At 46.1% G+C, this 15,268-nt stretch overlaps 1 protein-coding gene across 2 annotated transcripts in view; it reads right to left on the reverse strand.

The window, feature by feature from the left end:
• Positions 1 to 15,268, reverse strand: part of LDAH (lipid droplet associated hydrolase) — a 300,338-nt gene that overhangs the window by 6,850 nt on the left and 278,220 nt on the right. The window contains exon 7 of one of the 2 annotated variants that reach the window (XM_073568298.1): positions 13,667 to 13,714. The exons of the other annotated variant lie outside the window; for it this stretch is intronic. Coding sequence (XP_073424399.1) covers positions 13,682 to 13,714 — 33 coding nt within the window. The 3' untranslated portion in view covers positions 13,667 to 13,681. Of the gene's footprint in view, positions 1 to 13,666; positions 13,715 to 15,268 lie in introns of those variants that run through there. 2 annotated transcript variants of the gene reach the window in all.

Consider the following 15,268-nt stretch of genomic DNA (forward strand, 5'->3'; position numbering starts at 1 on the left):
ATAGCAGAGTATAGCGCTTAGCAATCTTTGATAGTTAAATAGACAAAAAATGATGCGGAGATGCGTATGCTCAATCTATGCTCTATTGAGGGGTCTCTGAGCTGCCCTGTGGTCGGGATGATGGTGGTGTCAAGAATCGGACTCCATGATCAGTATAAACCCAAACATGGTACAAAACTTATGGACAAGTAATGCTAGAGTTATAAGTACCATGATCTCTTTAGGGCAAAATACAGGTTTACAGACCACAGAAGCTTCACCCAACTAGGAATAGGATCTTATGGGGCGTATGTATCCCATCATCTACACACAAATCGTTGGAGGTGACAAAAAAATCTGTATGTTCAGGGCTAAATAATTCAGAAGTCAATCAACAGCAATAGAAGCCTGAGAAGTGCAGGGAGGCTGGATTGGCTCACCCAGTAATTACTACATTGATTTGTCTGTCCCTCCGGGCATATCCTATTTGTATTCCAAATGCCACGGCTCATTAGAGTAGTGTGTAGCTTAAGCTTTGACAGGTTTGGCTAAAGTCTTTTATACTTTGGAAGATTTCCTTTATGTGGAGTAGCTTATTTAAATGTATTATGAAAATAACAAAATGTGAAATGTAACACCAAAACTATTCAATTCCCACTACTAGTATTAAGTTTCCTTGTTAAATGAGTCTCAAGAGCCTCTTATCACTTCTTACTTCACATTCAGCTGGTATGAGTGACAGCTGCTAATGCTGAATGGTGAGTTCTGATTGGCTTAGCAAGAAAAAAATGTGTGATGTCATCGTTCTTCTAGAGAACTCGAGGTGGCTCTTGTTTCTTGGCACATGGAAAAGTAGATCTGCCAGGTCTGGCACGAGTGGATAAAAGTCATGGTTTTACTGACGTCCCCTCCCGCTTGGAGTGGTTTTCCTTCTTTCTAGTGTTTCTGATGACTACCAGCCTGTACAGACAGACCATGATTGAATCATCTTACGGTAATTATCCAACAGTTAGGTATGCTTTTGTAACACATTTCTTCCCATAAAGGTTAATTACTTTTTATGAAAATCACAATTATATATTTTGTGGCATTATGGGTAAGTTTCACAGTGGAGAAGAATCTTTCCATCAATGGCCTCACAGATATTTCAGTCCTTGGTTTTAGTAGCTCTTGCTCCCGTCAAGACATTTGGTTTGTCAGGTGCTACAAGAAGTATATGGAAATGACCAACATTGTAGAACACATCTGAACTGTTCTTAGATGCAATCACATGATCGAGAAGGGCATCCCAGACTTAGCCCAGGTGGGAAAGGTTCTCATAACTCACAAGAAAAGGCAATCATTGAATGAAATGTTCTTCATAGATCATATCTCTTTTCAAGATTACATAAAGTTCAAGATTACGTAAACCAAAAATAAAAATGAATTGTTCGAATTGTGTTGGTTTTTTAGCTACATGCCATGTATAAATATGACCTGAAAAAAAAAGTTGGAGCTAACATGAGAAAAAATTAAAAAAAAAACTTACATATGAAAGGTAGACTCACAAACCCTGACTAGTGCACTAGCAGGATGCAGCAGGCCTCCATTGATAAAGGCTGGGGCAGCACAGGTGCAACCCACTGATGAAGACAGCCAGTAACCAAAAGAAAAAGAGGAGCTGGCTGCCTAGCGGGAAAAATGAACACAGATAAGGCTTGCATAGGACATCAGTCACACAGTGCGGTGCAAAGTGTCTGAACAGCCTATTCATCACATCCATAGTATTAGCAGGCGGGCTGTTCTGCACTATATACATGCATCACACAGAAGATAAAAAGACATGCTGCCCTAAGCTTAGCTGCCAAAATAGTAACTAATACCCCATGTCTTTTTTATCTTTTTGCACTTTTTATCATTTTTGCAGGATGCAAGTAGGCCTCTTTATGTTGACTTGGTTTTTTCTGTGTGATACATGTATATAGTGCAGAACAGCCCGCCTGCTAATTCTATGGGTGTCATTAATAGGCTGTTCAGACACTTTGCACCGCACTGTGTGACTGATGTCCTATGCAAGCCTTATCTGTGTGCATTTTTCCCACTAGGCAGCCAGCTCCTCTTTTTCTTTTGGTTACTGGCTGTCTTCATCAGTGGGTTGCACCTGTGCTGCCCGAAGCCTTTATCAATCGAGGTCTGCTGCATCCTGCTAGTGCATCAGTCAGGGTTTGGTGAGACTACCTTTCATATGTAAGTTTATTTAGAAAAAGTTGGAGCTAAACTTTTATTTGGTTCTTCCTGCTGGCCTGCTCGTTTGGTTTGGTCCAAACCCCACTGGAAAATACAACAATTGCAGGTGGAGTGAGTGTGTCTTACAAGCTCAGCTCAAGATTACTTTCAGTATTACCGTATTCTATGTAGAGTCGTCAAGCATCATATTCGAGTAAAAGAGGAATCCCGCCCAGAAGAGCATAGTTTGTAAAGGACCCATACATGTTAGAGTAATGTCAGCTGAACCAGCTGATATAGACGGGTTCGGACAGACAGGTGTCTAAAGTGTATGGGGGCGCCGGCAACTCACACTCGGGAGAGATGTCTGGTTTTGGACTGCCAATCACATTGTTCTCCCAGAGATGAGCCGCTGGCTGACGTGTAAATCAGCATATTTCTTAAGGAGAACACAGGCGCGCTCGGCCGAAAGAGCGCCTCTGTGTATTGGAGAGCCGGCTGAGATGGCTTTCGGACAACAAATCGGCCAAAGCATCGTTCGGCCAACAGCCATCAAATGTGTATTGGCAGTTTATGGATTAGATATACGATGTCAACAAAGAGAGTACTAAATTTAAGACCGTGCTGAATAAGGATATGTACTCTGATAAAGTTATATGCTTTTTAGGAGAGGTAAGAAATTGTCTTGAATGTTTAAAGATTTAATTGTTTGTTGAATAAGAATGGGAGCTTAAGAAAAGAGCAGAAGCACAAGAGAAGTGGCAGAGAAGCAGGACAGTAATTAAAAGAGGTGGCAATGCACCGAATCAAGACCAGATAAGCTCTTTGGCCCAGACCACCCCGTATGTTAGAATAACAAAAGGAATTATTTGTGCCTTCCATTGGAATTGGGTACATTCATACATAATACTAGAATTCTGTAGAAGAGGGCTTACAGGTGCTGTTCGCACTTTATGTTGAGAAAACTTGATGACAGGTTGGCTTTTAAGGCCTTACACCATGACTATGGATATTAGACAAACCAGGTTGTTCTCTAAAACGCAGAGACTACATCGGCAGACAGCTGTTTTCGGCCTTTAATGTAGCACTTGGTGGGTTCTGTTAGGAAGCAATTAAAGTTCAGGCTCACGGGAGCCCCAGGCTTTTGGATTACTTTAGGAATACACAGCAGGCAGGCAGGCAAAGGGAACGTAACTTTTAGAAGGATACAATACTGACCCAACCCTTTGTAATACAATAGGCTGCAGGCTATAATATTTCACGGTAATCAATACAATGTATATTACAATCCTATAAATTATATGCAGACGGTAAATATCTACAGTTAATTAGGAGTATTGTCAGCGGCTGGTAAACTGCCATCAAACTAATTGGAAGATTCTGACTTTTAGACGATGTCGCAGAAGCGTCACTGAAAAATTGTATGAAGCTTTTAACAATTAAGGACTCAAGGCTAGAAATGTAGAAAGATCACATTGTATGCAATAATGGGGTCTCGACAGGACAGACTCATACGCTACAAATTAAAATCTGATCCTCCTTTGGGGTGTAAATTAATAAGGCAAATCGCACGCACCGCATATACTGCAGAACGCATGAAAATGAGATGTAACATTAGACTGACTTGACGTAGTATTCATTATTTTTATGACATACAGCGGAGCTAATGTTGTTAATAGGAATATACTTTTCATTGATTTTACAGTTTGTTATCGGGGATTGATTACCTAATTTCACTTGGCCTGAGTAGGATAACCTTGGAAAATGATACCATTTCTGAACAAGACAAAATTCCCTTTGGTTTCACCCTATAATAATAATATAATAATAATAAATTTTATTTTTATAGCGCTGACATATTCCGCAGCACTTTACATTTCAGAGGGGATTTGTACAGACAATAGACATTACAGCATAACAATAATCACATACAGTAGATTATAACACATACCAAGAGGAAAGAGGGCCCTGCTCGCAAGCTTACAGTCTATGAGGAAAGAGGGAGACACGAAAGGTGGGTGGTAACAGTTACCCTGAATTGTATGGACCAGTCATAATGTTAAGTGTGTAACAGTACAGACACAGAGGGCTAATGGAGGCATAAAGCATGTGGGAACATGATGCGGGGAACCTGGTTATGGTAAAACTTTTGGCTCTGCCACACAGGGATAGATTAGGTTAATGTGTTGGGGTGGTAGGCCAGTCTGAATAAATGCGTTTTCAGGACATGCTTAAAATTGTGGGGATTGGGGACTAATCGTATTGACCTGGGAAGTGCATTCCAAAGAATTGGTGCGGCACGTGTAAGGTCTTGGAGACGGGAGTGGGAGGTTCTGACTATTGAGGATGCTAATCTCAGGTCATCAGCAGAACGGAGGGCGCGGGTAGGGTGGTATACTGAAACAAGGGAGGAGATGTAGGGTGGTGCTGAGCCATGGAGGGCTTTGTGAGTGAGGGTAATAAGTTTATACTGAAATCTGGAGTGGATGGGTAGCCAGTGTAATGACTGGCACAAGGTAGAGGCATCAGTGTAACGATTGGTGAGGAATATGATCCTGGCTGCAGCATTCAAGACAGATTGGAGGGGGGAGAGTTTGGTAAGAGGGAGACCGATTAGAAGAGAGTTACAATAGTCAAGACGAGAATGAATAAGAGAAACAGTAAGAGTTTTTGCAGAGTCAAAGGTAAGAAAAGGTCGAATTCTAGAAATGTTTTTGAGGTGCAGATGACAAGAGCGAGCCAGTGATCGAATGTGGGGGGCAAAGGAAAGCTCGGAATCAAGTATGACCCCAAGACAGCGGGCCTGTTGCTGGGGAGTAATAGTGGAACCACACACAGAAATGGCAATGTCGGGTATAGGTACATTAGTAGAGGGAGGAAACACCAGGAGTTCAGTCTTTGACAGGTTCAGTTTCAGATATAGTGAGGACATGATATTAGACACAGCGTTTAGACAATCGCCGGTGTTTTCTAGAAAGGCTGGCGTGATGTCAGGAGAAGAAGCGTATAATTGGGTGTCATCAGCATAGAGATGGTACTGGAAACCAAATCTACTGATTGTTTGACCAATAGGGGCAGTGTACAAGGAGAAGAGGAGGGGACCTAGAACCGATCCTTGGGGGACCCCAACAGTAAGGGGAAAATGAGAGGAGGAGGAACCGGCAAAAGATACAGTAAAGGAGCGGTCGGAGAAATCCTATCCCATTATTCGTAAAGCACACCATAGGCTTCTTACCATTTAACGCCCAATCTGTATGGCCTCATGTTTGCCCTTTCTCACATCAAAATCCCTGTTGCACACAAACATATAGACCAGAGAGAACAAGTCACTGCCTCCTGAAAAAGCCATATTTTCTTCCACAGCTGCTATCATTCCCAACATCTGATCGGTTCCATAATTTTCTATGCAGACTTGTGAATCCTCACATTGCATGCACTGCGTGCTGAGAGGATTCATCAGTGTCGAAAGCGGGCGATTTGCATCCCTCCGGCCACATTTCGACTAGACGTGTCCAGCCACACTCAATACACTTGGATTAAGCGAGTTCTTGCCCATCTAGTCTGCATGTGACCACATATATGCAAATGCTCACAGACTGCAGTGTGTACGATATGAGGATTCAAAACTCCGAAGTCACACCAAGTGACTGCAGACTTGGAGCCTAAAGCCAGACAAGCCCTTTTATATTCCTCATACAGGCTGTGATGGTGTGATATGCTATGTGGATGTCATTTTTTTTTTTTTTTAACAATTCCAAGACCTTTTTTCAGGCAAAAATACAAAAAGGTCCATATTCAGTCAACCACACAAAGGATAAGATAGTCCAGAATAAGAATGCAGTCCAGTAACAGGATAAAATGTCCAGGGAAACGAGATTCCAAAACTCTAGCACCAGAGGATAAAATGGGTCCTTCTCTCTGAAATGCAGTCTTTACACGATCCTGTCCACACCGGAACTGACATGCCCAGCTCCTTCCTTGTCCAGGGAAAGTCAAACAAGTTGGGGCGGTTTCCAGGCCCCCCAGAGGAGAACAAAGGGCCTTAGGGATTAATGCACTACAGGGGGGTCATCAAGAGACAGATACAGTGAGGCTGTAGACTTACAATGTAATAAGAAAAACACAGTGAAAATAACTGAAATAGAAAAGTCTTAGTTACTCACCGGTTAACGGTATTTTTCGGAGTCCATGACAGCACCACCTGAGAGAGGGATCCGCCCTTGCTAGGAACAGGAAAACCCTACAGATACAAAAGGGCGGCACCTCTCCCACGCATCAATTGGATTACAGAGCATAAGAGGACCTCCAAGGTTAATGCATGATTATATGTACAACAATATTAATACTTAAAATTTTTATCACCCGTGAATATGTACAAAGGGAAGACGTGCACACCCAAATTGACTAAGGGAAGGGAATCTATGGGTGCTGTCATGGACTCCGAAAAATACCGTTAACCGGTGAGTAACTAAGACTTTATTCGGTCGTCCATGACAGCACCACCTGAGAGAATTACAGAGAGTAATCACTACTTTAGGGGGGGGACTACAGCCTGCAGAACCCTGATACCGAAGGAGAGGTCTGCAGAAGCACCCAAGTCTAGCCTATAATGACTATAAAAGGTGCACGGAGAGGACCAAGTGGCCGCCTTACAAATCTGGTCGATGGAGACTTCCGATCTCTCGGCCCACATGGTCGCCACGGCTCTGGTGGAATGCGCCTTCAATTTCTCCGGAGCTACTCTACCTTTTGAGGTATAAGCTAACGAGATTGCTTCTCTAATCCATCTGGCTAGTGTACTTCTGGACACCCTAAGACCTTTCCTAGGGCCTTGGTAGGAGACAAAGAGGGCATTGTCCTTCTTCCAGGGATCGGTAGCCGCTAGATACTCCAAGAGGCATCTCCTAACATCTAAAGTATGTAGCTTCTCCTCTTTCTCATTAGTTGGTTTAGGGAGGAAGGATTGAAGGACTATTTCCTGCGACCTATGAAAGCTGGAGGCTACTTTTGGTAAATACGCTGGGTCAGGTCTAAGTATTACCCTATCCTCTTTTACCTGAAGAAAAGGTGGGCGCCTAGACAGTGCCTGAATGTCGCTTACCCTACGGGCTGACGTTATGGCTATCAGGAAAGCTATCTTGAGGGACAGGCTCCTAATAGAGGCTGACGAGACGGGTTCAAATGGCACTTCTGTCATAGCTGTGAGGACTAGGTTCAAATCCCATGGCGTGAGTCTATTCTTTACTATTGGTCTGGATCTACTCGCTGCTTTGATAAACCTATTGACCCAGTAATTAGCCGCGATGTTGCAGCTAAAGAGGGCCCCTAAGGCGGATACCTGTACTTTAAGGGTACTGGTGGAGAGACCCAGGTCCAGCCCTTTTTGTAAAAATTCCAAGATCTGGCCTATAGGGACGGAATCATCAGTATTTATATTTGAGCTTTGGAGGAATCTTTTCCAAATTCTGATGTAAATCTTAGTTGTCACCACTTTCCTACTTTTTAGTAGAGTGTCAATTAGGTGTGGGGAGAAGCCTTTACTTTTTAGCAGTGACCGCTCAAATTCCACGCCGTGAGATGTAGGCCTTGGGACAGAAGGTCCGGGATGTCCGGGAGAACCCAAGGATCGTCTACCGACATGATCCTGAGGTTCGAGAACCATGCTCTTCTGGGCCAGAACGGGGCGATGACTATGACCCTTGCCCTGTCCTTCCTGATCTTCCTCAACACTAGAGGAAGTAGAGCTAGGGGAGGAAAGGCGTAGGCTAGCCTGAAGTCCCATTTTATCAGTAGCGCATCTACTGCCAGAGGAGTCTCCCTGGGATTTAGGGAACAAAACTGTCTCGTTTTCGAGTTCTCCTTGGTGGCGAATAGATCCACCTCTGGTTGACCCCATCTCTGCACGATCTGAACGAAAATGGAGGTGTTTAAGGCCCACTCTCCTTGTTTTATCAGATTGCGGCTTAGGAAATCTGCCGTGACGTTCTTTTCCTCTTATGTGAAGAGCCGTGAGAGATAAAAAATGCCGCTCTGCTAGCTGGAACAACTGTCCTGCCACATTCATCAGAGTTTTGGATCAAGTTCCGCCTTGGTGGTTGATATAGGCCACGGCCACTCGATTGTCCGAGAGAACTCGTACGTGATGGCCCTGTAGATACATAAGGAGCTCTTTAGCTGCGTGTACTACCGCTGTCAATTCTTTCAAATTAGAAGACATTTGTATCTGATCCCGTTCCCATAGGCCCTGGACCAGAATTTCCTTCATATGCGCCCCCCAACCGGAAGGACTTGCATCCGTGGTGACCACACGGGTAATGTTATACTCCCAAGGGACCCCTCTAGACAAGTTATTTCTTTCTAGCCACCACTCCAGGGACTCTATTGTGTTTCTGGATAAGGTCAGTCGACCTTCTAAGTTACCCCCAAGAATCCTCTGATACCATAAAACTTCGCCCTGTAGAGTTCTCGTATGAACTTGGGCCCACTGGACCGCGGGAATGCAGGATGAGAGGGAACCCAACAGGGACATGGCCTTCCTGAGGGACATGGAGGGGTTGTTGGAAGCGTTCAGGACCCGGCCATGCAGGTGCAGCAGCTTCTCTGGGGGCAGACGGCATTCCTGCTTTTTAGAATCTAGGGTTAGGCCTAAAAATTGTTGAATTTTTAATGGCTGCAAACGGGATTTTTTGATATTAAGTAGCCATCCCAACCGCTCTAGAGCCGCCGTTGTTTTCTGTAATTGTTCTAAACACTGCTCGGCTGAACTGCCTATTATAAGGAGGTCATCTAGATAGGGAACGACAAGAATGTTTAGCTCGCGCAGATGGGCCATCACCTCTGCCATCACTTTGGTGAATACTAGGGGCGCAACTGCCACCCCGAAGGGTAAGGCTGCGTACTGGAAGTGCTGGATTGACCCCCCCAACTGAACCGCCAGTCTAAGGAAAGGTTGGTGTGCTAGACATATGGGTATATGGTAGTAAGCGTCTTTCAGATCTAGGACCACCATGAAGCAGTTTTGAAACAGCATCTTTATTGCGGTGTTAATTGTTTCCATTTTAAACGGACGTACGACCAGGAATTTATTGAGGGCTTTGAGGTTAAATATAGCCCTAAATGAGTCGTCCGGTTTACGGACCAAGAACAAGGGGGAATAGAAGCCTTTCCCCCTCTCTTCCTCTGGAACTTTCGTCAGGACTTTCTTGTCCAGTAGCTCGAGGACCTCGGTCTCCAGGGCAGCTTGTTCTAGCGGGGAAGATTTGAGCGGAGTTACCCTGAACCGATCTTGGGGAACGCAGGAGAACTCTAGGTGCAGTCCTGTAGCTATCACCCCCAGTATCCAGCTGCTATTTGAGATTCTGGCCCAGGCCGGGTAGAAGGCAGATAATCTTCCTCCTACCGGAGCCACTAGTCATTGGGGCGGCTTCTTACTATCCCGTGATGGACCGTCTTGGCGCCCACCTCCTCCGAACATGAAGCCCGTACCTCTGGTTTTCTTGTTGTCCCATCTGTTCTGATCTCTGGCCTGCCTCCTGCGGGAATACCCCTTCCTAGAAAAGGGACGTCTCCAGGATGTATTCGGCAGACTCGGAAATTTCTTTTTCTCATCCCCGGCTTTCTCTAACAGTTCGTCTAGGACGGGGCCGAACAAGTATTCACCCTCACAGGGGATAGAACAGAGACGGGACCTGGCTTGGATATCTCCCGGCCAGCATTTTAACCAGAGGGCTCTTCGGGCCGAATTAGACAAACTTGCAGACCTGGCCGCCATTCTTACTGAGTCTGCCGAGGCATCTGCCAGAAAGGCAGCAGCATTCTGGATAATTGGAAGAGACTTACGGATGGAAGCTCGCGAGGTTCCATCCTTTAGCTGGGAGTCCAATTGATCCAGCCAAACCATCATGGATCTGGCTGCGCACGTGGCTGCTATTGCTGGCCTTAGGGCGCCTGCTGACATCTCCCATGTGCCCTTTAAAAAGGAATCTGCCTTTTTATCTAGGGGGTCTTTAAGGGAGGCCATATCGTCGAAGGGTATAGATGACTTTTTGGAGGCCTTAGCTACCGCTGCATCCAGCTTGGGGGCCTTATCCCATCGACTTACTATTGGGTCCTCAAAGGGGTATCTTCGCTTGAAAGCAGGCGGCATAGAACCCCTTTTTTCCGTTTTTTTCCACTCCCTGTCTATCAGGCTCTGGACTCTTTCGTTTAATGGAAAAGTCCTTTGCTTTCTGGGGTCTAGACCCCCGAACATAATGTCCTGAGCAGACAGTTCTGTCTTTTTTTCTTCTACCCCCATGGTTGACCTTATGGTTTTAATTAATTTATCCATTTGGTCCAAGGGAAAACAGAACCGGCTGGAATCCTCTTCGGAAGAAGAAGAGGAGGCCGAGGACTCTGAGGAGATATCTTCCCTCCTAGGGCCGACTGAAGATTCTGAGCCTGAAACACTAGCCCGTCTTCTTTTAGAAGAATCTTCTTTTGATAGGGCTTTTATTTCAGTCCTGATTAATTGCCTCAGGTCTGTAGCGAAGCTTGGAGCTTCTTCCGCTACCTGCATAAATAGGGAAGAGTGTAAGAGTCTGATACTCCACTCACGTTCTACCCCTCATCTCCGTCCCTACCGTCTGTCTCACGCAAGACTGACACAACCTCTTAGGGTGGCCATCTGGTAAGGGGCAACTACAGAGGGCACATTCCTTGTGCTTCTGCTTCCCTGTGGCCTTCTTCCCCTGAGAATCAAACACATAAGGGGACACTGCATTAGGGTACATTCTCGCAGATCTCTTACCCTTGCAGATGAGGACAGGTACCGGATCATGGGGGGCTGCAGGAGGATCCTTTGGCCTAGAGGAACTACTGTGGCTCTGTCCACTCGAACGTCCCTCCTTCCGCCTCTTAGGCTGGTCACTGGGGTGCTTTGCCACGGGCTGCACCTCTTGTGGGTCCATGGGGGCTTCTGTTGTGTCCATCGCTGGGCCTCCAGAAGCACCTCAGCAGCAATGCCTTCTGTCTTAAGAATGCTTCCCCTCCGGATCAGCAGGAACTCCGTCCGGTGTTCGGGCCCCCCATTGGACCGCTCCTCGCGATCCTCCCCCTCAGGCCTGCCCGGCGCGCATCGGCGCGTGTCCACAACAACCGGAAGTCGACCGGCATCCGACTTCCGGTTTCGGCGCTAGGCCCCGCCCCCTCCGCCGCGTCACTTCCGCCGCGCGACAGAGGCCACGGGGACGCGCGGCAAGGGGCTAGGACTGCGCCGCCGGCTCGGAACCGCCGCTCCCTTTGTGGGACACCGCTGGCGGCGCCCGCCCGAACGGGCCGCGCCCCCGGGGGAAGGAGACACAGGGGGACATCGCTTACCTCACCAGCCCCATGGAGAAGGTGCCCACCGGACCCTGTCTCCGCCTGCTCTTACCACTGCCGTGGAAATCCTACCCGGACCCACCGTGGCGCATCCAGGGCCCCCAGCGAGACCGAGGTAGGAGAACCCCCCGCTACCTGAGTCGGTCCGCTGGCCTGGGAATTCGGTTATCCATGACGGACGATCTGTAGGGAGTTCTGTCCTTGTTAGGAAGAGGAAACCAACTGATGCGTGGGAGAGGTGCCGCCCTTTTGTATCTGTAGGGTTTTCCTGTTCCTAGCAAGGGCGGATCCCTCTCTCAGGTGGTGCTGTCATGGACGACCGAATAAAATAGGAATATACAAAAAATGACATCCACATAGCATATCACACCATCACACAGGCGTAACAAGATAACCAAAAGTCCTCAATTGAAATGGTTTTAACGTTATTGCTGATCTGATCTCTTTGTATAGTTTTCTCTAAGGAGAATGATATGCAGCAAATTAATTAAAATATACAAATGCGTCTTTCCTTACCCTTTCTATTGGCTTACCATATATGAGAAAAATGGGGTAAGAACTTTTTTTTTCTCATTACAAAGCTTTTCTTATTGTTCCACATATCTCGGGAAACCCCAAACCAAGAGGTAACGGTAAAGAAAGACACATCTGTGGCGAGGGACCTGCTGACCATTTACATGGAAAAAAAGTGCAATACGTAACATATTGGCTCAAGATGCAAAACTGTCCAAAAAAAAAAAATGTGAAAGCAAACATCTATTGAACTAATTAGCACAACTATATTGGGAGCCTGGAATCTCAAAGGAAAATATTTTCAATCTGTCTATTGCCAGTACTAAGTATTCCTAAACCTGCAGTCCGTGTGGGACTGGAATAATTTAGTGCCTCATCTCCCATAGGTTCTAGAACACAAGATGCGAGCCGTATCCAGCAATAACTGATCTATTTCACTGGCGCTGGCACAACCAGGTGTTAAGATTGGCTTTTAACTTACGGTCACTGTAACTACTAAGCGCTGTGATTTCTTTTTTTCTTCTCTCGAGTGGTAACTTGCCAACTGTAAAGCAACTTGGCTTTTATTTTTTGTTTTTATAAACTTCCAACCCGTATAATTTTAACCCACTTGCCCTGTCTATAAACTACACATTAAAAAAAAGGTTGCCGGTTTTGTGCAGCTTTCAGCTAGTTAAACAGTTAAAATAGTTTCCAAAACTTCCAAAACTTTTTTTTATTAAAACACCAAATGAAGACATCCCTGAAATCGAAGTGGAGTTTTCACTAATCTTTAGCTTTCAGAGAACAGAACATTGAGGAGTCCATCAAGGGCTAAAGGTATATTGTGTTCCGTGTAGAATACAAGTCCAAAATGATTTATTTTGCTGTAAAACACGTTAATGAGAGAAAAACTACATTTGTGCATAGGTTATATGTCGTGATGAGTGAGCATGCCCAGGTGCTAACCGAGCGACTTAGGGGTGCTCGAAAAATTTGTTTGAGTCCCCGCACCTACATGTCTCGCGACTGTTCCATAGCCGCAATGTATCCAGGGATTGTCTAACAAACAGGTAATCCCTGCATGCGTTATGGCTGTCGAACAGCCACGAGACATGCAGATGCGGGGACTCGAACATATTTTTCTTAACTTAAATCAGCTAATAATCTTTATTTTTATATAGCGCTAACATATTCCGCAGCGCTTTACAGTTTGCACACATTTTCATCACTGTCCCCGATGGGGCTCACATTCTAAATTCCCTATCAGTATGTCTTTGGAGTGTGGGAGGAAACCGGAGTGCCTGGAGGAAACCCACGCAAACACGGAGAGAACATACAAACTCCTTGCAGATGTTGTCCTTGGTGGGATTCGAACCCAGGACCCAGGCGCTGCAAGGCTGCAGCGCTAACCACTGAGCCACCGTGCTGCCCTATGACAGGAGCAATCTGATTCTAGAACATGAAGAATTGAAGAAAAGCAACAAAACGAATGTTTATCACATAAAAGATTCAATAGAGTGTCTGGTTATTATGATCTATGGGAAGGAAATATAAAATTACATTTGCCCCGATAGACTATACAGACTGGACAGTTACCATGACTTGTACCAAAAAGTAAAATAGTACATACTTACCGTACCTCTTATTCATTCTTCAGTGGACTCTTCTTTATCTCCTGCATTCAAAATTAGCACAGGAGGATAAATGCTTGTTAGTTTTGTCCCTAGTTGTGCCCATCACCTGCATTCCCATAGAATGTTATCAATTAAATTAAAAACCACAGGACTATTAAGTGCCACTATATTCCAGAGAAAAGTAGATTTTTTTTATCAGATAGATGGCATTTGCACTCTGTTTCAGGCCATGTTTCCTTCTCCAATGGAGAATGAATCTCTAGATCAATGTGTCATCTCCAGAAATTTAGTACCTTTAACCTGAACCTGGGATGAAACTGAACCTGAGATGAAACTGAATGGGAGGAGCCATAGATTAGATATTAAAAAAAACTTTTTGACAGGGTGATCAATGAGTGGAGCAGGCTGCCACGAGAGGTGGTGAGTGTTAGGGACGGCGGAACGCACTAAATATAAATAATAGGAAGTGTGTTCGCCGCCCGGGGTCCACCGTGCAGTAGGTGTAACAACCGCTGCTGAGTAATGGCAGTCTCACTATATGGCGGTATACTGCGCTCGGGTTAAACGTCACCCGAGGTGCACAGAGCGGACTCTGTTAAACTCACAGAGGCGCTTTAGAATAAATAAAGCATAAACACCGAGCCTGTTAGCTTCACAGGTCTCAGCTGGCTTGCACACACGGTATACGGTCACAGGAGACACAGGACACAGCCCAAGGCAGAGGTCGGTGTCCGTCTTGACCTACCGTGCGTGCGGCGTCGCTGCCGCCGGTAAGTGCTGCTAACTGCAGCGCTGCGGTAACTACTGCCGCTGTACGACAGCGCCGTGAGGCATAACACTATCGGACGCTAGTGTAGCGGTGCGGTATGCACTGTGGCGTATGGCTTGCCACTGACTGGCGCTGACTATAACTAATTCCCTAACCACATACATAATATCAGAGGGAAGGGGTTTCAAATGAGTCAGTCACCAAAATCATACATCCGTCACCATTCACTCATAGCAAGTATAGTCTATACTAGCACATGGCTGAGCGGCCATGTGGGCCTTTTATAGCTATGCGCTTCCAGGACCTTCCAGACCTCTGAGATGGGCCAATCAGATCAGGAGAAGGACCTGAGCACGTGACCCCCGATCTCCACTGGGAGATCGTCTCGTGGGCATGCCCAGTAGCGCGGCGAGAGGACTTAGCCTCTGGAGTGGTTTCCTGCAAAGCAGGTTGCACTACCATTGCTGGTCCAGAGGTGGCAGCAACATCCAGACCCAGAGAGCTGGTCTGAGCAGGGCGCCTGGATCGCCGAGATTGCTGTGCAGGTCCCTGAGCGGTCGGAAAGGAATGGGAGACCGCTGGATGTATGGCTCCGGATTCCTGCTGTGCAGCTGCAGGAACCCAATGCCTAACATTACCCCCCCTCCTTGGGCCCCCCTCTGAGCCTCGTTATGCTCAAAGGCCGCGATCAAGAGCGGAGCGTGGATGTTCTCCACTGGCTCATAGGTCCGGGCCTCTGGACTATGACCCTTCCAGTCCACCAAATAAAACTTTTTGCCACGCACAATCCTGCGTCCCACAATGGCGTTAACCTCAAACTCGTCCG

This window comes from Dendrobates tinctorius, unplaced genomic scaffold (genome assembly GCF_039654945.1).
Source record: "Dendrobates tinctorius isolate UK_male_01 unplaced genomic scaffold, ASM3965494v1 ptg000021l, whole genome shotgun sequence".
Classification (NCBI taxonomy): domain Eukaryota; kingdom Metazoa; phylum Chordata; class Amphibia; order Anura; family Dendrobatidae; genus Dendrobates; species Dendrobates tinctorius.